At 42.9% G+C, this 16,374-nt stretch overlaps 1 protein-coding gene across 1 annotated transcript in view; it reads right to left on the bottom strand.

Moving 5' to 3' along the window:
- Window positions 1-15,077, bottom strand: part of phf24 (PHD finger protein 24) — a 31,222-nt gene extending 16,145 nt beyond the window's left edge. The window contains exons 1-3 of the mRNA XM_064943783.1: window positions 14,824-15,077; window positions 7,137-7,561; window positions 5,193-5,378 (exon numbers count right to left, since the gene is read on the bottom strand). Coding sequence (XP_064799855.1) covers window positions 5,193-5,378; window positions 7,137-7,559 — 609 coding nt within the window. The 5' untranslated portion in view covers window positions 7,560-7,561; window positions 14,824-15,077. The remainder of the gene's footprint in view (window positions 1-5,192; window positions 5,379-7,136; window positions 7,562-14,823) is intronic.
- Between the last annotated feature and the right edge of the window lie 1,297 nt (window positions 15,078-16,374).

Genomic DNA, 16,374 nt, shown 5'->3' with positions numbered 1-16,374 from the left:
GAGACACATACGTGGGCCTTATTTTATTTGAACCATTTATCAATTTGAGCAAACGGAATGAGCAGCAGCTACGTTTGGCTACATACAGACTGTTAGTGTAATTCCCACTAGAGAGTAACGGTTAATGTGATTGGATGTTAATTAAATGACTAGGCAACCTGTATTTGACACTTGGTTGTTATTTCGCTGAACACTAGATGGTTCAATTTTATTTATGGCAGTGAAACGAGGCTACTCAGGCAAGAAAAAAATCATCACCCAAATGTACAGCCACGTTGGAAAATATAAAAAATGTACTGTTTGAAAATGTGAAAGGCCAATATTTTTATTTGTCATACCCCCGACAGCATTGCACATACCCAAGTTTGGGAAGACCTGCTTTAGAGTTTATTTATCACACGTATGCTAAGTAGTCCAAACTCTGCCTGCCAGATATCATAACAAGGGGTGTCCGAACAGGAAAACGTCAGAAGAGGAGGGAATGAAGAGGTGGTGAATCAAATCTGGGGCTGCTAGAGACACCCTGCTGGGTGACATTAGTACTTTAGTATTTCTGAGGATTGCGTAAACACACTGCATTCAATTCGAGTCAACAAATAATCCCATATTTGTGAGTGCATTGATTAGCCTGCATGGGGACGGAGTTTCCTGGGCCTGGCAGTCTTCCATACTCACTCTCACTCAATATCCTACATGATCAAATCACCTCAGCACTGGGAGACTGCTGACTTCATGTTTGAAAGAGCAAAATCTGTTCTGTATCTGTACATAGTGGGATGTGTTGAACTTGGTGTATAATTAAAACACCACAACCCACTTTCTTGGCTACTGTATGTATGTGTATTCTCTGTCAGGTTTCTTAAACTATTGCTCAAGACCAGTTCATGGTGAAAATAATCCCATTTGAAATCCTCAGGGAGCTATAGTAAACATACACTACGTGAGAAAAAGTATGTGGACACCTGCTCATCAAACATCTTATTCCAAAATCATGGGCATTAATATGGAGTTGGTGCCCCCTTTGCTGCTATAACAGCCTCCATCCACTCTTCTGGGAAGGCTTCCCACTAGATGTTTGAACATTGCTGCAGGGACTTGCTTCCATTCAGCCACAAGAGCATTAGGGAGGTTGGCACTGATGTTGGACGATTAGGCAATTCATCCCAAAGGTGTTCGATGGGGTTGAGGTCAGGGCTTTGTGCAGGCCAGTAATGTTCTTCCACACCGATCTCGACAAACCATTTCTGTATGGACCTTGCTTTGCGCATGTGGGCATTATCATGCTGAAACAGGAATGGCCTTCCCCAAATTGTTGCCACAAAGTTGGAAGAGCAGACTAGTCTAGAATGTCATTGTATGCTGTAGCGTTAAGTTTTCCCTTCACTGGAACAAAGAGGCCAAGCCCGAATCATGACAAACAGCCCCAGACCATTATTCCTCCACCAAATTTTACAGTTGGCACTATGCATTCGGGTAGGTAGCGCTCTCCTGGCATCCACCATACCCAGATTCGTCCGTCGGACTGCCAGATAGTGAAGCTTGATTCATCACTTCAGAACGTGGTTTCCCCTGCTCCAGAGTCCAATGACTACTCCAGCCGACGCTTGGCATGGTGATCTTAGGCTTGTGTGCGGCTGCTCGGCCATGGAAACCCATGTTATGAAGCTCCCAACAAACAGTTGTGTGGATGTTGATCCAGAGGCAGTTTGGAACTCGGTAGTGAGTGTTGCAACCAAGGACAGATGATTTTTAAACGCTTCAGCAGTCCCATTCTGTGAGATTGTGTGGCCTACCACTTCGTGGCTGAGCTGTTGTTGCTCCTAGATGTTTCCACTTCACAAGAACAGCACTTACTGTTGACCGGGGCAGCTCTCGCAGGAAGAAATTTGACAGACTTACTTTTTTCAGAAGGTGACATCCTATGACTGTGCCACATTGAAATTCACAGAGCCCCTTCCCGTTCGGGTGGCGCTCGTCGTCACCGGCCTACTAGCTGCCACTGATTTTTTTTTCCCTCCCTCTCCTTGTCTATTTATTGGTTACACCGGTTGTTAATTTGGATATTATTTGGGCTTTATTAGCCAGCCGGCCCGCCTGCTCTTTGTGCGTGTTTGTTCTATGTGTACTTGTCGTGCACGCATGTATGTCATGGCTGTTTCGTGTACGTGAGCTGTTTTTTGGATACAGTTTAGTTCCCCTGTGGTTTGGGGTATTTGTGTTGAGTGGCGTCTACTTTTTCACCTGGTCGGTGTATTAAAGACGTGCCTACCCTGAACTCTCTGTCTCCTGCGTCTGACTCCTTCCTCCACTACATCCCGGACATTACAAGTACGGCCATTCTACTACCAATGTTTGTCTATGGAGATTGCATGGCTGTGTGCTCAATTGTATACACGTCATGAATGAGTGTGGCTGATATAGCCGAATCCACTAATTTGAAGGGGTGTCCACATACTTTTGTATATATAGTACAACAACAGTAATAAATTAGATGACCTGCCTGAGATATTTCTGATGATATTGTCATCTCCCGAGTAACACCTGGAGTTTTTTTAATGTATGTGTTAATCCACAATCCAAACAAGTTTAAATAGGTTATTCTATCATGAGCACTTTGGGGATTTGTGCACCGAATCAAATTATAACATATTAAAAGTAATTCCTTTTATATTACAAAGACCCTTAAGCAATAACAATAAAATGTAGGGACAATGTTGCTGTGACTTTCTAGTCCCCTTGGCAGTGGAAAAGTCTAGTCAGAAGTGACAGCAGCATGAGCTCTAAACACTTCAGTCAAAGCCCCAAGCCTGTGGATGAGAAGAGAGGTGATAATGGCACAACACCAAAGCTGTGAAATTAAAATGTCAAATGGGGACACAGCTAGACATTTTGGATGACTGTACTAGGCGATAAAATAAATAGTATTTGTTTCTGTAGCGTTGACGACGGTTCTTTGGCTGTCCCCATTGGATAACCTTTTTTTGGTTCCAGGTAGAACTCTTTGGGGTTCCATGTAGAACCCTCTGTGGAAAAGCTTCTACCTGGAACCAAAAAGGGTTCTTCAAAGGGTTCTCCTATGAAAACAGCCAAAAACCACTTTTAGCTTCTAGATAGCACATTGAGTGTAGAGCTGAACTCTTCTGAGATGAAAAGGTGTCTTTTTCTCACTGTCACCCTCTTCTACTATCACTCTTCATCTCTTCACTTTCTCCCTCTCCCCCAGACTAAATGCCTGCTCTTCAACCGATCACTCCCCGCACCTGCCCGCCCATCCAGCATCACTACTCTGGACTGCTCTGACTTGGAATATGTGGATAAATATAAATACCTAGGTGTCTGGTTAGACTGTAAACTCTCCTTCCAGACTCACATTAAGCATCTCCAATCCAAAATTAAATCTAGAATTGGCTTCCTACTTCGCAACAAAGCATCCTTCACTCATGCTGCCAAACATACCCTTGTAAAACTGACCATCCTACCGATCCTCGACTTTGGTAATGTCATTTACAAAATAGCCTCCAACACTCGACTCAACAAATTGGATGCAGTCTATCACAGTGCCATCCGTTTTGTCACCAAAGCCCCATATACTACCCACCACTGTGACCTGTACGCTCTCGTTGGCTGGCCCTCGCTTCACTCTCGTCGCCAAACCCACTGGCTCCAGGTCATCTACAAGTCTCTGCTAGGTAAAGTCCCGCCTTATCTCAGCTCACTGGTCACCATAGCAGCACCCACTCATAGCACGCGCTCCAGCAGGTATATCTCTTATGCTCTCTCTAATTCTCTCTTTCTTTCTCTCTCTCGGAGGACCTGAGCCCTAGGACCATGCCCCAGGACTACCTGACATGATGACTCCTTGCTGTCCCCAGTCCACCTGACCGTGCTGCTGCTACAGTTTCAACTGTTCTGCCTTATTATTATTCGACCATGCTGGTCATTTATGAACATTTGAACATCTTGGCCATGTTCTGTTATAATTTCCACCCGGCACAGCCAGAAAAGGACTGGCCACCCCACATAGCCTGGTTCCTCTCTAGGTTTCTTCCTAGGTTTTGGCCTTTCTAGGGAATTTTTCCTAGCCACCGTGCTTCTACACCTGCATTGCTTGCTGTTTGGGGTTTTAGGCTGGGTTTCTGTACAGCACTTTGAGATACCAGCTGATGTACGAAGGGCTATATAAATAAATTTGATTTGATTTTGATTTGATCTCACTGGTCACCCCCAAAGCCAATTCATCCTTTGGCCGCCTTTCCTTCCAGTTCTCTACTGCCAATGACTGGAACAAACTGCAAAAATCACTGAAGCTGGAGACTCATATCTCCCTCACTAGCTTTAAGCACCAGCTGTCAGAGCAGCTCACAGATCACTGCACATAGCCCATCTGTAAACAGCCCACCCAACTACCTCATCACCATACTGTATTTATTTATCTTGCTCCTTTGCACCCCAGTATCTCTACTTGCACAGTCATCTTCTGCACATCTACCATTCCAGTGTTTAATTGCTATATTGTAATTACTTCGCCACCATGGCCTATTTATTGCCTTAACTCCCTTATCTTACCTTATTTGCACTCACTGTATATAGACTTTGTTTTCTTTTTTTCTACTGTATTATTGACTGTATGTTTTGTTTATTCCATGTGTAACTGTGTTGTTGTATATGTCAAACTGCTATGCTTTATCTTGGCCAAGTCTCAGTTGCAAATGAGAACTTGTTCTCAACTAGCCTACCTGGTTAAATAAATGTAAAATAAAATAAAAAATAAAAAACACTGATCTTGGGCCAGATAGGAAAATTGGCAGAATTGTGCTGCATAGTATTTGGGGACATGGTGTGTTCAGGTTCATAAAATGTGTGCTGTTAACAGTTAGTGGTCAGAGCGTTGGGCCAGTAACCGAAAGGTTGCTGGTTCAAATACCCGAGCCGAAAAGGTGAAAAATATGTTTGTGCCCTTGAGCAAGGCACTTAACCTTAATTTGTACTGCTATGGCTGCCCTGTAAAATAACATGTCACAGCACCAATCCGGTGTATGTAACAATAAAACTATTTTTTTCTTCTTTTTTTAACAGTAGCTGGTATGACTCAAGGTAAAAAAAAATAGAGATACAAAAAATGTAAAACAACTTTGTGGAGTGTGGTTGGTCCATGTGAATAGCCAATTGGAGGCTCAGATTGAGTGACTCACGCAGTAGTAGCAGCTCCAGCCTGTCGAAGTGTGTGCTGTCTCCCTCATCTCCTGCAGGAGTTCGGTGCGCAGGTAGCCCAACTCCCTCAGACAGCCGTCATGGAAGACTCGTGTGCAGGTCCTGCAGGGGAACAGGTCGTTGGCCGTCCACACCTCACACACCTCGCACATCTCATCATTGACCGGCTGGAGGAAAAGGCCATTAAGGTCACTAGGTTAAAGGGCATACTCATTGGGGTTTGATGCCTACGTAGGAAGACTGCGAGTTCTATTTCAAATCAACTAGGTGAAAGATGCATCCGTAGGTCTGTGAAATTCACTCACACACAGACTCTCAGACAGAGCAGCTTTGAATTAGATGGCACCATGATGAAGGCTAGCGGTCCTCTCCTTGAAGTTAAAGTCTTGACTGGGTATTGGCTTGATTAAACAGTGAATACAAATAATTATACCATTGTCTGCTGATTATGTCACATACTCAAATATTTTTTATTTATGTTTGGATTCAAAGCTTAGACAGCAATGATTTCTTTCGTAGTAATTTAATACGTTTGGAGTGACATTCTAGCAGTATCGGGTTTAGTCTCCTCTGATTTCAGGTCTGTCCCTCAGGACTGTATTTACAGGAGGTACACACTTGACTGTCAACACAGTGAAAATGATTATAGTGGGAAGTTTGACTAAAGCACAGGAAGTTATTATTATTAGAATAATAAGTTAAATTCAATTCACTGTCTGTGTACTTACCTTTTTAACCATAGTTTTTATCCTATCATGGTCATCTGGACTGACCTTGTCAAACCTGGTCCTTGACAGGTGACCATGGCCAGAAGGAACCATACCTCCTCCATGCTCAATACTCAAACCTATGAATTATATCCCACAGACAGTGTGGTCTACACTCATCACATTATGAAACGGATGCAACTCAACAGTAGTTTCCAACTAGCTTGTCTTCTCATTATGTGGGAGGATTCTTATTATTCTGAAGAGGCTGATCGGAAAGGAGAAATGACTATTGGTTCTACCCAACCAGGAAGGAGGCTGAAACTGCTTTACAATATCACAATTATAGCAGATTGTTTTGTAACTCCTTGATGACTAATTATTTTTTTACTCTTATGCCAAGTATCCTACAGCTCCAAATATAAACGGTGTAATGTAGGTTCTGATCTGTAAGTGCTATAGTAATATATGCCATTCATTTTGTTGCTGCTATGGCCATCCGTTTCAGTCAGATGTTAATGTTTTATCTTTTCCTCTCCAGTCTGACCCTGGAGCTCATATTATTGTAACATATCATTGTTAATTGCTGCAAGTAGTCCACTCTCTATTCAATTTGGTATATCTGATGAGCACCATTAGTGATAGAAAGCACAACAATCCTCTCTAAGAGTCCTATTATAACAATGTGCTCTTCGCAATAGCCCCAACCGGCTGATTGGTCATCTGGTACACTCCTGAACCCCGCCCCCATCCCTGACCACATCAGGATCCCAATTAGTTATGGTGGCCCTGGGTAGTGAGGCAGGGCCAAGGCCTCCTCTCTGGGACAGCCCGAGTACCCACCCACACCACAGCACGCGCTCTATGAAGATCACTTAGACAAAAATTATATCGTGGCGTGGAAATAGCTGGTGTGTTTAATTAGTCATATGCACAGGATAGACATGGTATACACCATCCAACAAAATGCTTCCTTGCTCATCTATAAATGCTTATTTCACCTAGGGTAGAAAATGATAAGACTCACCATACTTAACAGTTGTTTAGGTCTCTTTTCAGTCAGAACATCAACTCAACTGGAATGCATGGGAGATAAGACTGTTGCCATGGTAATTCCTTTAAAATCTGACACGCATCTTTAAAATCCCAAGATCCGGGGTTTTAAATAACAAAGTGTGGATTTAGTCAAAGTAAACCCTTTATTGTAGAATACCTTACCTGCTCTCTCTGTCCCAGTGCTATTTCAACAGGCTGGTCATCATTGGCATCTCTCTTGGGACGTACAAATGCAGGTGGGATGAGCTGATGGCCGGTCTTGTCCAGATCCTCAGGTTCCACCCCCTTCCCATCCCGTAACCTATTCCAGGCCTCCTGGTTGACCTTACACTCGTCCCTGGTGGGAGCCGGACCTGGAGCAGCAGCTTGCTGGGAGGTCCCCGAGGGCCCCACTTTGCCGTCTGCCTCCCCGTGTTCCCCCTCCTCCTTTGGATTTGAGGGTGGCAAGGATTCAGCCGGCCCCTCTCCAGATCTTTCCCCCTGGTTTGTTGTGGTTGGAGCACGTTCCTTCATGCCCTGCTGAAAGGCAGAGACGACCGAGGTGCATTTCTGCACCTGCTGCTTCTTAGACATGAGCACTCCCATTACTATAGATAGAGAGGGGGGTGAGAGAGGTGTTCATTACTGCGTGCATGGCATAAATATCGAGCGATATGGTTAATTAGACTTGCCATTTTATCAAGAGTTACTATCAAACTGATATACTGAGCAACTTTGTGTGGTGGTTGTGTGCTTGCATTACATGCCTTGCTCTTAATGGTTCCATTCTCAGGCCTAGTGACATATGATCCATCTCCAGAATGATGAGCAGAAGCGGCTGAGCTCAATCACATCCCACTGGGCACAGATGTCAATTCAACATCTATTCCACTTGGTTCAAACATAATTTCATTGAAATAGAAACACGTAGAAAAAACGATGATTCAACCAGTATGTGCACAGGGGGATGAAATGGAGCAGTAAACATAAACCAACAAATGAAATGGATGGGAATCGTAGAACAAAACCCAGTAATCTCCAGACAACAAACACAACACATGTAACTAACTACTTGTGCTCATTCCGCTCGGTTTATAAGTGACCATGAATTCCATTATTGAAAATGGGGCAGTTGGATTCAAGTTGATTACACGGTACTTAGAGGACACATGTTGTGATCTGAAATCCAATCCCATTCATCCAGAGTACAACAGGAGTCGTTCTGCGACTCTGTCCTCTCCTGTCATTCTCCAGTTGAAGGGCTTTGGGCTTCAGTTCTTAGGGCTTTTGGTGTACTATTCCCTACTGCTCAATGACAGGATTTGGAGAACACTCTCTCCTAACACCCATAGCCCTTGACTGATACAGCCTCCTTCCGTGGACCTCCACTAACTAGCAGCTCAGACAGACAGAGACAGATTGTGAACACAAGCTCATCAAAGTAATCTAAGTGACAGGAGGCGATAATTATGCTGGTGTAATTAACCTCACCCAGTGATGTGTCCTTCCTCCCTTAGCTCAGAGTGTTGAGGTGATGGGGGACGGGTGATACAGAGATGCAGTGATGAGGCTTAGGAGCCAGGATGTGTCTGCGGAGTGGTCTGTCTGTGTGCTGTCTCATATTAGATGGTATTGAAATCAGGAGTAATGATAAGGTCCAGGGTGGTCATCTTTGTTGAATCTACTCAAAATGTACTGAGGAAACATACGATTTGTCACGTGCACAGGATAGAACAGGTGTAAAACAATGCAGCGAAAATGCTTACTTGCAAGCTCTTTCCCAACAATGCAGTATTAAATATCAATGGAAAGAGGAAATCATTTCAAATATTAGCTAGTGTAAAAGGTGTTTCCAGACACTAAAACTAAGTTAAATGAAAGTGAAGAACTTGCACTGTGAATAAGGAGAGGAAAGACCATGCAGAGGATCATATAAAAACATGAGCAGGTTAAAAATAATAATCATCTCCTTTGCTCATGACAGATATCTTCTATGATGGGAAGTCTGACTGTATCTGGGAATTGGAGCTCACATATTGCTGCAAGACTCATGGCACCCGGTTGTGGGAAGAGTCTATAGAGCTCACAGGGCATCTGAGGAAAACCACAGGGAGGCTATCGCTGGCTGACCAGACCTGGCACACACACTACCATCCTGACTACAGGGCCTGGCACCCCCTGATAGATTTAATAAATAATCCGCCTCTCATTACTAAACATCTTCCCCTGGAGCTGGAACTGCTCATAGAGAGACTGAGCAGTGGAGCAGTCCTCACCGTTTTGAGGTTAAAGGGGCAGTACAATTATAAACATGATTTTCCGTTTTTTTTAAATGATATTTCCAAATAACACTCTGAAATTGTGAAGATTACATAAAATGCCCTTTGTGTGAGCCGTTTGGAGAAGAAAAAGAAAACAGAATTTCAGCCTTTTCAGGAAGGATGGAATTTTTGGCCCACATGATGTCACAATGTGATCTGATTATAATAGACCAATGACTGTACATCTGGGTAAGGGAGTGGGCTCTAGAACGTCCTATCAGCCAATCAAGGCTGTGTGTAACGTGTACACTGGGAGTCGGGAAGCAAGTACAGGGAGTGAATGTAATAATAAATAGACGAATATGGACAAAATAAGAAACATGAGCAGCGTACAGACATAAACACAGAGTCAATAACGCCTAGGAAAAGAACCAAAGGGAGTGACAGTTATAGGGAAGGTAATTAGGCAGGTGATTGAGTCCAGGTGAGTGATGAGGCGCGTAACGATGGTGACAGGTGTGCATAATAATGAGCAGCCTGACGACCTTGAGCGCCAGAGAGGGAGTATACGTGACAGTACCCTCTCCCTGACGCGCAGCTCCAGCCGTCGACGAGAGGTACGATCCCGGAGACTAGGAGCAAGTCGATAGATTCTGCTAAGGCGCGGGGGACTGACAAACCGGCTGATGAATGGAGAACCTGTCGCGCAAGCTGAGGTATGGGAGCCTGAGCTAGCTGAGGCGTCCTCGGTAGACATGGCAACGAACGCTTGATGGCGAAACCTGACGAGCCAGCTGAGGCATGGAAGCCTGATGAGCCAGCTGAGGCATCCCCGATTTCTCCGGTACCTGGACCCGACATCACCTACACTAACAAAAAAATAACACCAAACACTCCCCGATGCTCCCCTTTGGTGAGGCATTATTCTGTAACATGTTCACTGGGAGTCGGGAAGCAAGTATAGGGAGTGAATCATTTAATACATAAATGAACATGGACCAAACCAAGAAACACGGGTAGCATACAGACATGAAACAATAATGCCTAAGGAAAGAACCAAAGGGAGTGACATAGGGAAGGTAATCAAGCAGGTGATTGAGTCCAGGTGAGTCTGATGAGGCGCAGGTGTGCATAACGATGGTGGCAGGTGTGCGTAATAATAAGTAAACTGGCAACAATGAGCACCAGAGTGGGCGAGCTGGAGTAGACGTGCCAATGTCTGTAAATATCATCCCATTTGTTTCCTAATGCCTGCACGACCACTGAGCATTTCAAGGGCCAAAACAGGCTCAGGGAAATAAATTATTAAACAGTGGTTTAGACATAGTGATTACTTAAATGAATAACAAAGACTGAATGGGGGTTTTTACTTATTTCTTTTTCTTGTGGAGGCAAGTTGAAGCTGACAAGTTGGTCAGTGCTTTGTACCATAAAGGGAATTGAGAAATATTCCACTGGTTGTCTAGCAGGTCTGCTAAACCAAAGCTTTTGCCAAGTAACTGTCACAAAATAATATACTTCCCCTCACACTTGGCTGATGTTTTAGTAAGAATGTTTTACACGAATCTTACCTCATGAGACACTCAGAATGTGTCTATGATCCAGAATTTACTCCAGTGAAAATGGCATTTATTTACAAAAGGGGATAAAGACTCAATATGTCTAAGATGGCAACAACCTTTATCTTTTGGCCCACATACTACAACTCAGGCTAAATCAAGAGAAATATGTAGGGGATGAGTGCTGTGGTTCTGTCAGGCTGGCTTCTCACTCGTTTCCTACAGGAGCAGCTGGGTCAGACCACTCTGAATGATTTAAATGCCCCTGGATACTTTTGGGGGGTGGGGGGTGGATGGAGCGGAAAACATGGCCACTCCTTGGGGCCGGACCTGACATACATGCACGGTAGAGAGAGAATCCCAGTCTGAATGAGCTGCACTGCGACAGCCTGAATATTCTTCCACTAGGTCTTGAGATATGAGTTTCATTCTCGGCCCTTTTATTGGCACTTGTATCTTTCATATTTTTCCGTTTAACAAGACCCGTAATACCTATGAAGAACTGGGTATTACTGTAATAAAGCAAGAAAAACGATTGTGCAGTGTTTTTGGCAGAGCAACAGCATAGTGAATTTGCTCAAGCTAAAAGAGGAGCACTTTCACATGCAGTGACCATCTCTGAATGTAATTTTGTGAATGAGTGGTCAACACACACTGCTAGATGTCTTACACTACTACTTACTCAATGTGTGGATCCAAGTGTGGATTGTTTTCTACAGAAACTTCTGAATCAGTTTGATTAGCTTGTTAATTTTAACTAAGACCTCAAACTGTGTTTGCGCTCTGTAGAAGCAAGGCACCCAATGGTGGTGAACAAGATGGATGACGATCACTGCACCGTCTTGGTGTAGTTAAATATTGATAATTTTGTAGGAAGATAAGAGCACCATGGTGCTCTTTAAATCCCTCTGATCTAGCGCTCACTCCCAGTAACCCTGTATGTAGGCTGTCTACACGCCACTGGTCAGACATGATCTATCAGAACGAGACCATGTCTGGCACTGCCAGGCAGCTCTGATGGAAGTTCTTGGGTGTTATATAGAATCTAGTTTTGTCCCGCAGAGACATTTTTGGCAAAGACAGAGCATATGCCAAACAGGAAATTAATCGTGGACTGGAATTAGAATTGGTTGAATCCTGTGAGCCGTGTATCAGGGGCAGATCAGGACACCTTGGTTCTCCATTAGTATTCAGTCTGACAACTCCTCTACACAGGTCTCTAAACACGTTTTATGTGCCTAAAGTCATACCGTATAACAAAAATAAATCATGACATCTGTGATGGAAACAGGAAGGGTCGGTACAGTTTTCTAAATGTTGAAAGACAATTTATTCGTTTGACACAGTGGGATCTTTTTGTGCCTGTCAAATTATTTATGCGACAAATTGAAGTGGAAACAATTTCTTGCTCAATTTTTGATAGAATAACCATCATGTAAAGGCAAAGTTGTGGTCATCCCACTAGGCACAGACATCAACATAATTCAACATAATTTCATTAAAATGGTGTGGAAACAAAGTTGATTCAACCAGTGTGTGCCCACTACAATTTGAAAAAGCATGCAGTTTATTAGGCTACAGATGAAACTTCACAGGGTGGTGAAAGTGTATGGTGATGAGCTTGATGTTCCTTAACAAATAAATATCTAGGGTCATAATTTGTATGCAATGACATCATGTGTCTCTGTGTGTGTGTGTCCTCACAGTCCCTGCCATTCCATGAGATGTTGTTTAATCCGTTATTTAATAAAGGTAATTTTGCTATTAGCTTGAGTAATTGGAAATGGGAGTGAACTTATTCCTTGAGAGCATGTGCAAAAACCTGATTGGGTAAGTTTGCCCTTTATTGCAATAGTTTGTGACAAAACCATCAATAGATTGCATTTTCCAATGGAAACATTGAATTTGTTTTTATTTGGTACATGAGAACTTATCAAGAGTGTTTTTTATGTGCTCTGTCGTCACACACAGCCTTTTATTTGCAACAAGTCAGGTCAATGGAAACAAACCTCTGCTGGGAAAAATTAGATTTTTTTCCCCCCCATGCAGATTTTATATAATATTCGCATGAAAATCTGTCGCAAATTGGATGGAAACCTAGCTACTGTGGAATGTCATCCAGGTTTAGCGCCTACATGATTTTTTTCCCCTTCCTGCATTATACAAACTGGTGGATTTAAAAGATTAGTTCAATGAATCCATTTTCACAGTAAGGCTTGAGGTTCTAGGTCTGACTAGAGTTGTGACATGTTTCTCTTCACAGGTCCATTCTGGGTATGTGCTGATTAGAATCCCAACCAGTCCTCCTTTTCATGCTGGGATCATTGGGGGGGTGGGGGGCACAAAGCGTTCATGGGAATGAATCCTATTTAGCCAAAGATCTCATCCACGGACCCACAGAGCAAAGACCTGGAACTAATTACACTAACAAGTTCGTCAATGAGCAGAATGGTTTATAAAACGTACACAAACACAACCACACACACTGGTAAGCATACACAAAAATGGCAGGGACAACGTTTTTTTTTGGAAACACAGACCATCAGGCAGAAGCTGTATAATCACATCTGTGTGAGGCACACTGCCATAGTTCTCTGTGCATGTAGAGAATGACTGAGACCAAATCTCCTTGCCCTGCTGGGACTCCTCATCTCTGGTACACCGAGAACACCTCTTCTCTTCTCTGTCCTAGAACCCAACAAAGACACCCAGCGGGCTGACAACTGTTTGGTTGGTCCCAAAAGCAAATTCTGTTTGTGTGCTGTCCATGGTGCACAGACAGAGGCGCCTGGAAGTAGAGGAATTTAAATCTAAATGCATCCTTAGAGAGCAGCTCCTATGTTGGCATTGACAGGCTGCCAGGCAAGCAGGATGGCTGTGCCAGTCAATACACTGAGGCTGAGAGAAGCGGACAATGGTCACTGTGAGAACGGCAGAGGAACATGCACAAGCTGCAGGGATCTGTCGCAGGCTGTTGAGCATGACTCAGTTTAGGGATCCAGAACTCCCTAGGTACAGGACCTGTGATGACCCCAGGATTACCACAGGATGGGACATACTACCTGGGGTAGTATTGAACTCTGTTGCTCTGTTCTGCTCTGTTGCAGGTAGCCTACCTAGTGGGACATGATTCGGCCTTTGGTCTTGAGGAATAGCAGGATGTTATTTCCCCCCACCCACACGACTAACTCCTTTTCCTGCCACCATTAATTGAAGTGAGCCATCCTACACTGCCCAAAGAGAGGTTATGATGCACAAAATTATCAAACGTGGCTAGGATCTACCCCCCAGCTGAGTGCCGACCTAAATCGGCTGCGAAACGTGCTGTATTCCAGCCAGTATAAGTGGAATGATTCCAAATATTTTTCTAATTAACTGTCAGTATGCCAACATTCCATACAAACAATGCAGTCAATCAACAGCCATACAGTAGCTGAAATCAGTTGATGATAGGACTTAATGCAACAAGTACTGATATTTTATCATAACACTCATTGAGACATTTATGGTCTGTTTACATATATTTTAGAGGCTATTTATATTGGTATAAAACCAGTTTAATGTATTTATAATCATATGACAATATTTTAGGTTGACAGTAATTATATTACACAATCTCTGATATACATCACATGCCTTACTTTCAAGTTCCTGCATAAGAAAAAGCAAGAATTGCATCACCTATGCCACAACTACCATGGTTTGGATTTCTCCCTGACCACAATGGCTGCCATTTTCATATCGTTTTGGAAATTGGGGCAATAGCCACTCTAGTAATTGAATAGGATATCTGTGGTTTCACCCCTATAGCACACACATAGCGTTGCGAAGGCCTTGCTGACACCAGGTCACTATATCCAGCCTATGAATGTTTAGTTTAAAAACACAGCCATCAATCATTGGCAGATGAAGAAAAATGCTATAGCCTAGCTCCTGCAAATCACCCGAGAAGGTTTTCGTCATGCATTAAATTAAGTGCAACTCTGAAATGTGTTATGCAACATTTTTGCTGTTGGTCTGTATGTCATATTGAAAATAAATGGAATTTACCTGAGATAAAATCGGACAACTCTCCACCGCGATTTGGGACTTTTTTTCCTTGTGTCTCACGAACAGCTACCCAGCATTGCAAGGCTTCGATTGAATGAAAAGTACGCGTTTAGCCTACTCAAAATAGCCTGGATTTCACAAATATATACTGCAAATGTGACACGAATTACCTATCCGTAATAAGAGTGACAAGAGTCCGTCAAAATGCTAACGTGGACAGCTCCAGTGCTGAAATATTTTTCTTGACACTTGCACGTGTGGAGAGCGACAGTGCAGCTCCGCCAAGAGGAACGCGCCCTTGAAAATGCAGCCGTACGCACAGCACAGTAACAGCCAGAATAAAGAACCATGGAGCAAGTGCTATGCACTAATCACACCCACACTAACACGCCTTGCTAGTCAATCGAAAGCATCGAAGAGCTAGATGACTTGTAGGCTACTAAATCTACCTTCTTGATTGGCCGGGACCAGTTCTAAAAAAAATGAAGTTTGCGCCAGGATACACTTACAGCCAATAACCTCCCAGAAAGGTTGAGAACGTCATGTAAATGGAATGTGGAGGCTTTCACAGCCCTTACTCACTGCTCTCATGGATCAATATCATCAACTCAAAACAACATGATACAATCTGGAGATTTAATGGAAGCCTATAGAACTATATGTTGACACACAGTTAGGGATACTCATCGGTACAGAACAACACATGCAACCAAAGGACTCTTCACAGTCCCCAGGTCCAGAACAGAGGCTGGGAAACTCTACATGGAACACTCTGCCACCCCTGGTAACTCAAGCTAGCAATAAAACAAGTTTAAAAAAAAAACAGATAAAATAACACTTTACTGCACAAAGGGGCCTGGAGAGACACAGCCATATATATATATATATATATATATATATATATATATATATATATATATACACACATATACACACACATATACATATATATACATGAATCCACAGTACAGAACATATTAGTCAAGGACAGAAATACATACATTTTAAAACATCACACAGCCTACATGTCAGCATATACACACAATATCTAGGTCTAATACATTGTATATATATATATATATATATATATATATATATATATATATATATACACACAATGTATTAGACCTAGATATTGTGTGTATATGCTGACATGTAGGCTGTGTACTGTGGATTATATCATGATTCATGTGGACCTCAGGAAGAGTAGCTGCTGCTTTTGAAGCTGCTAATGGGGGATCCTAATAAATACCAAATAGTTCAAATTGAAGTTCAGGCATCTTCCAAATTCATTGGAAATTATATTTAGACACATTCAATTGCAGTACTGCACATTTGAACAGAGAAGAAATTCAAATGAATATCATAAATTGTGGTCCTTGTGCCTGAACACTCAGCTTTAAAAGCCCTCAGTTTCTGAGCACATCACTTCACTAAGATTGCCCTTTCTACATATGGAGGGGAGTGTTTGGACAGTGAAGCAACATTTTTTAATCTGGCTCTATATTCCATCATTTTAGATTTGAGATGCATTTTGTTGGATGCATTTGA

The sequence above is a fragment of the Oncorhynchus masou genome, chromosome 28 (genome assembly GCF_036934945.1).
Source record: "Oncorhynchus masou masou isolate Uvic2021 chromosome 28, UVic_Omas_1.1, whole genome shotgun sequence".
Classification (NCBI taxonomy): Eukaryota; Metazoa; Chordata; class Actinopteri; order Salmoniformes; family Salmonidae; genus Oncorhynchus; species Oncorhynchus masou.
Note: the sequence above shows the minus strand (reverse complement) of the source record. Positions and strands in the feature narration are given on the sequence as shown.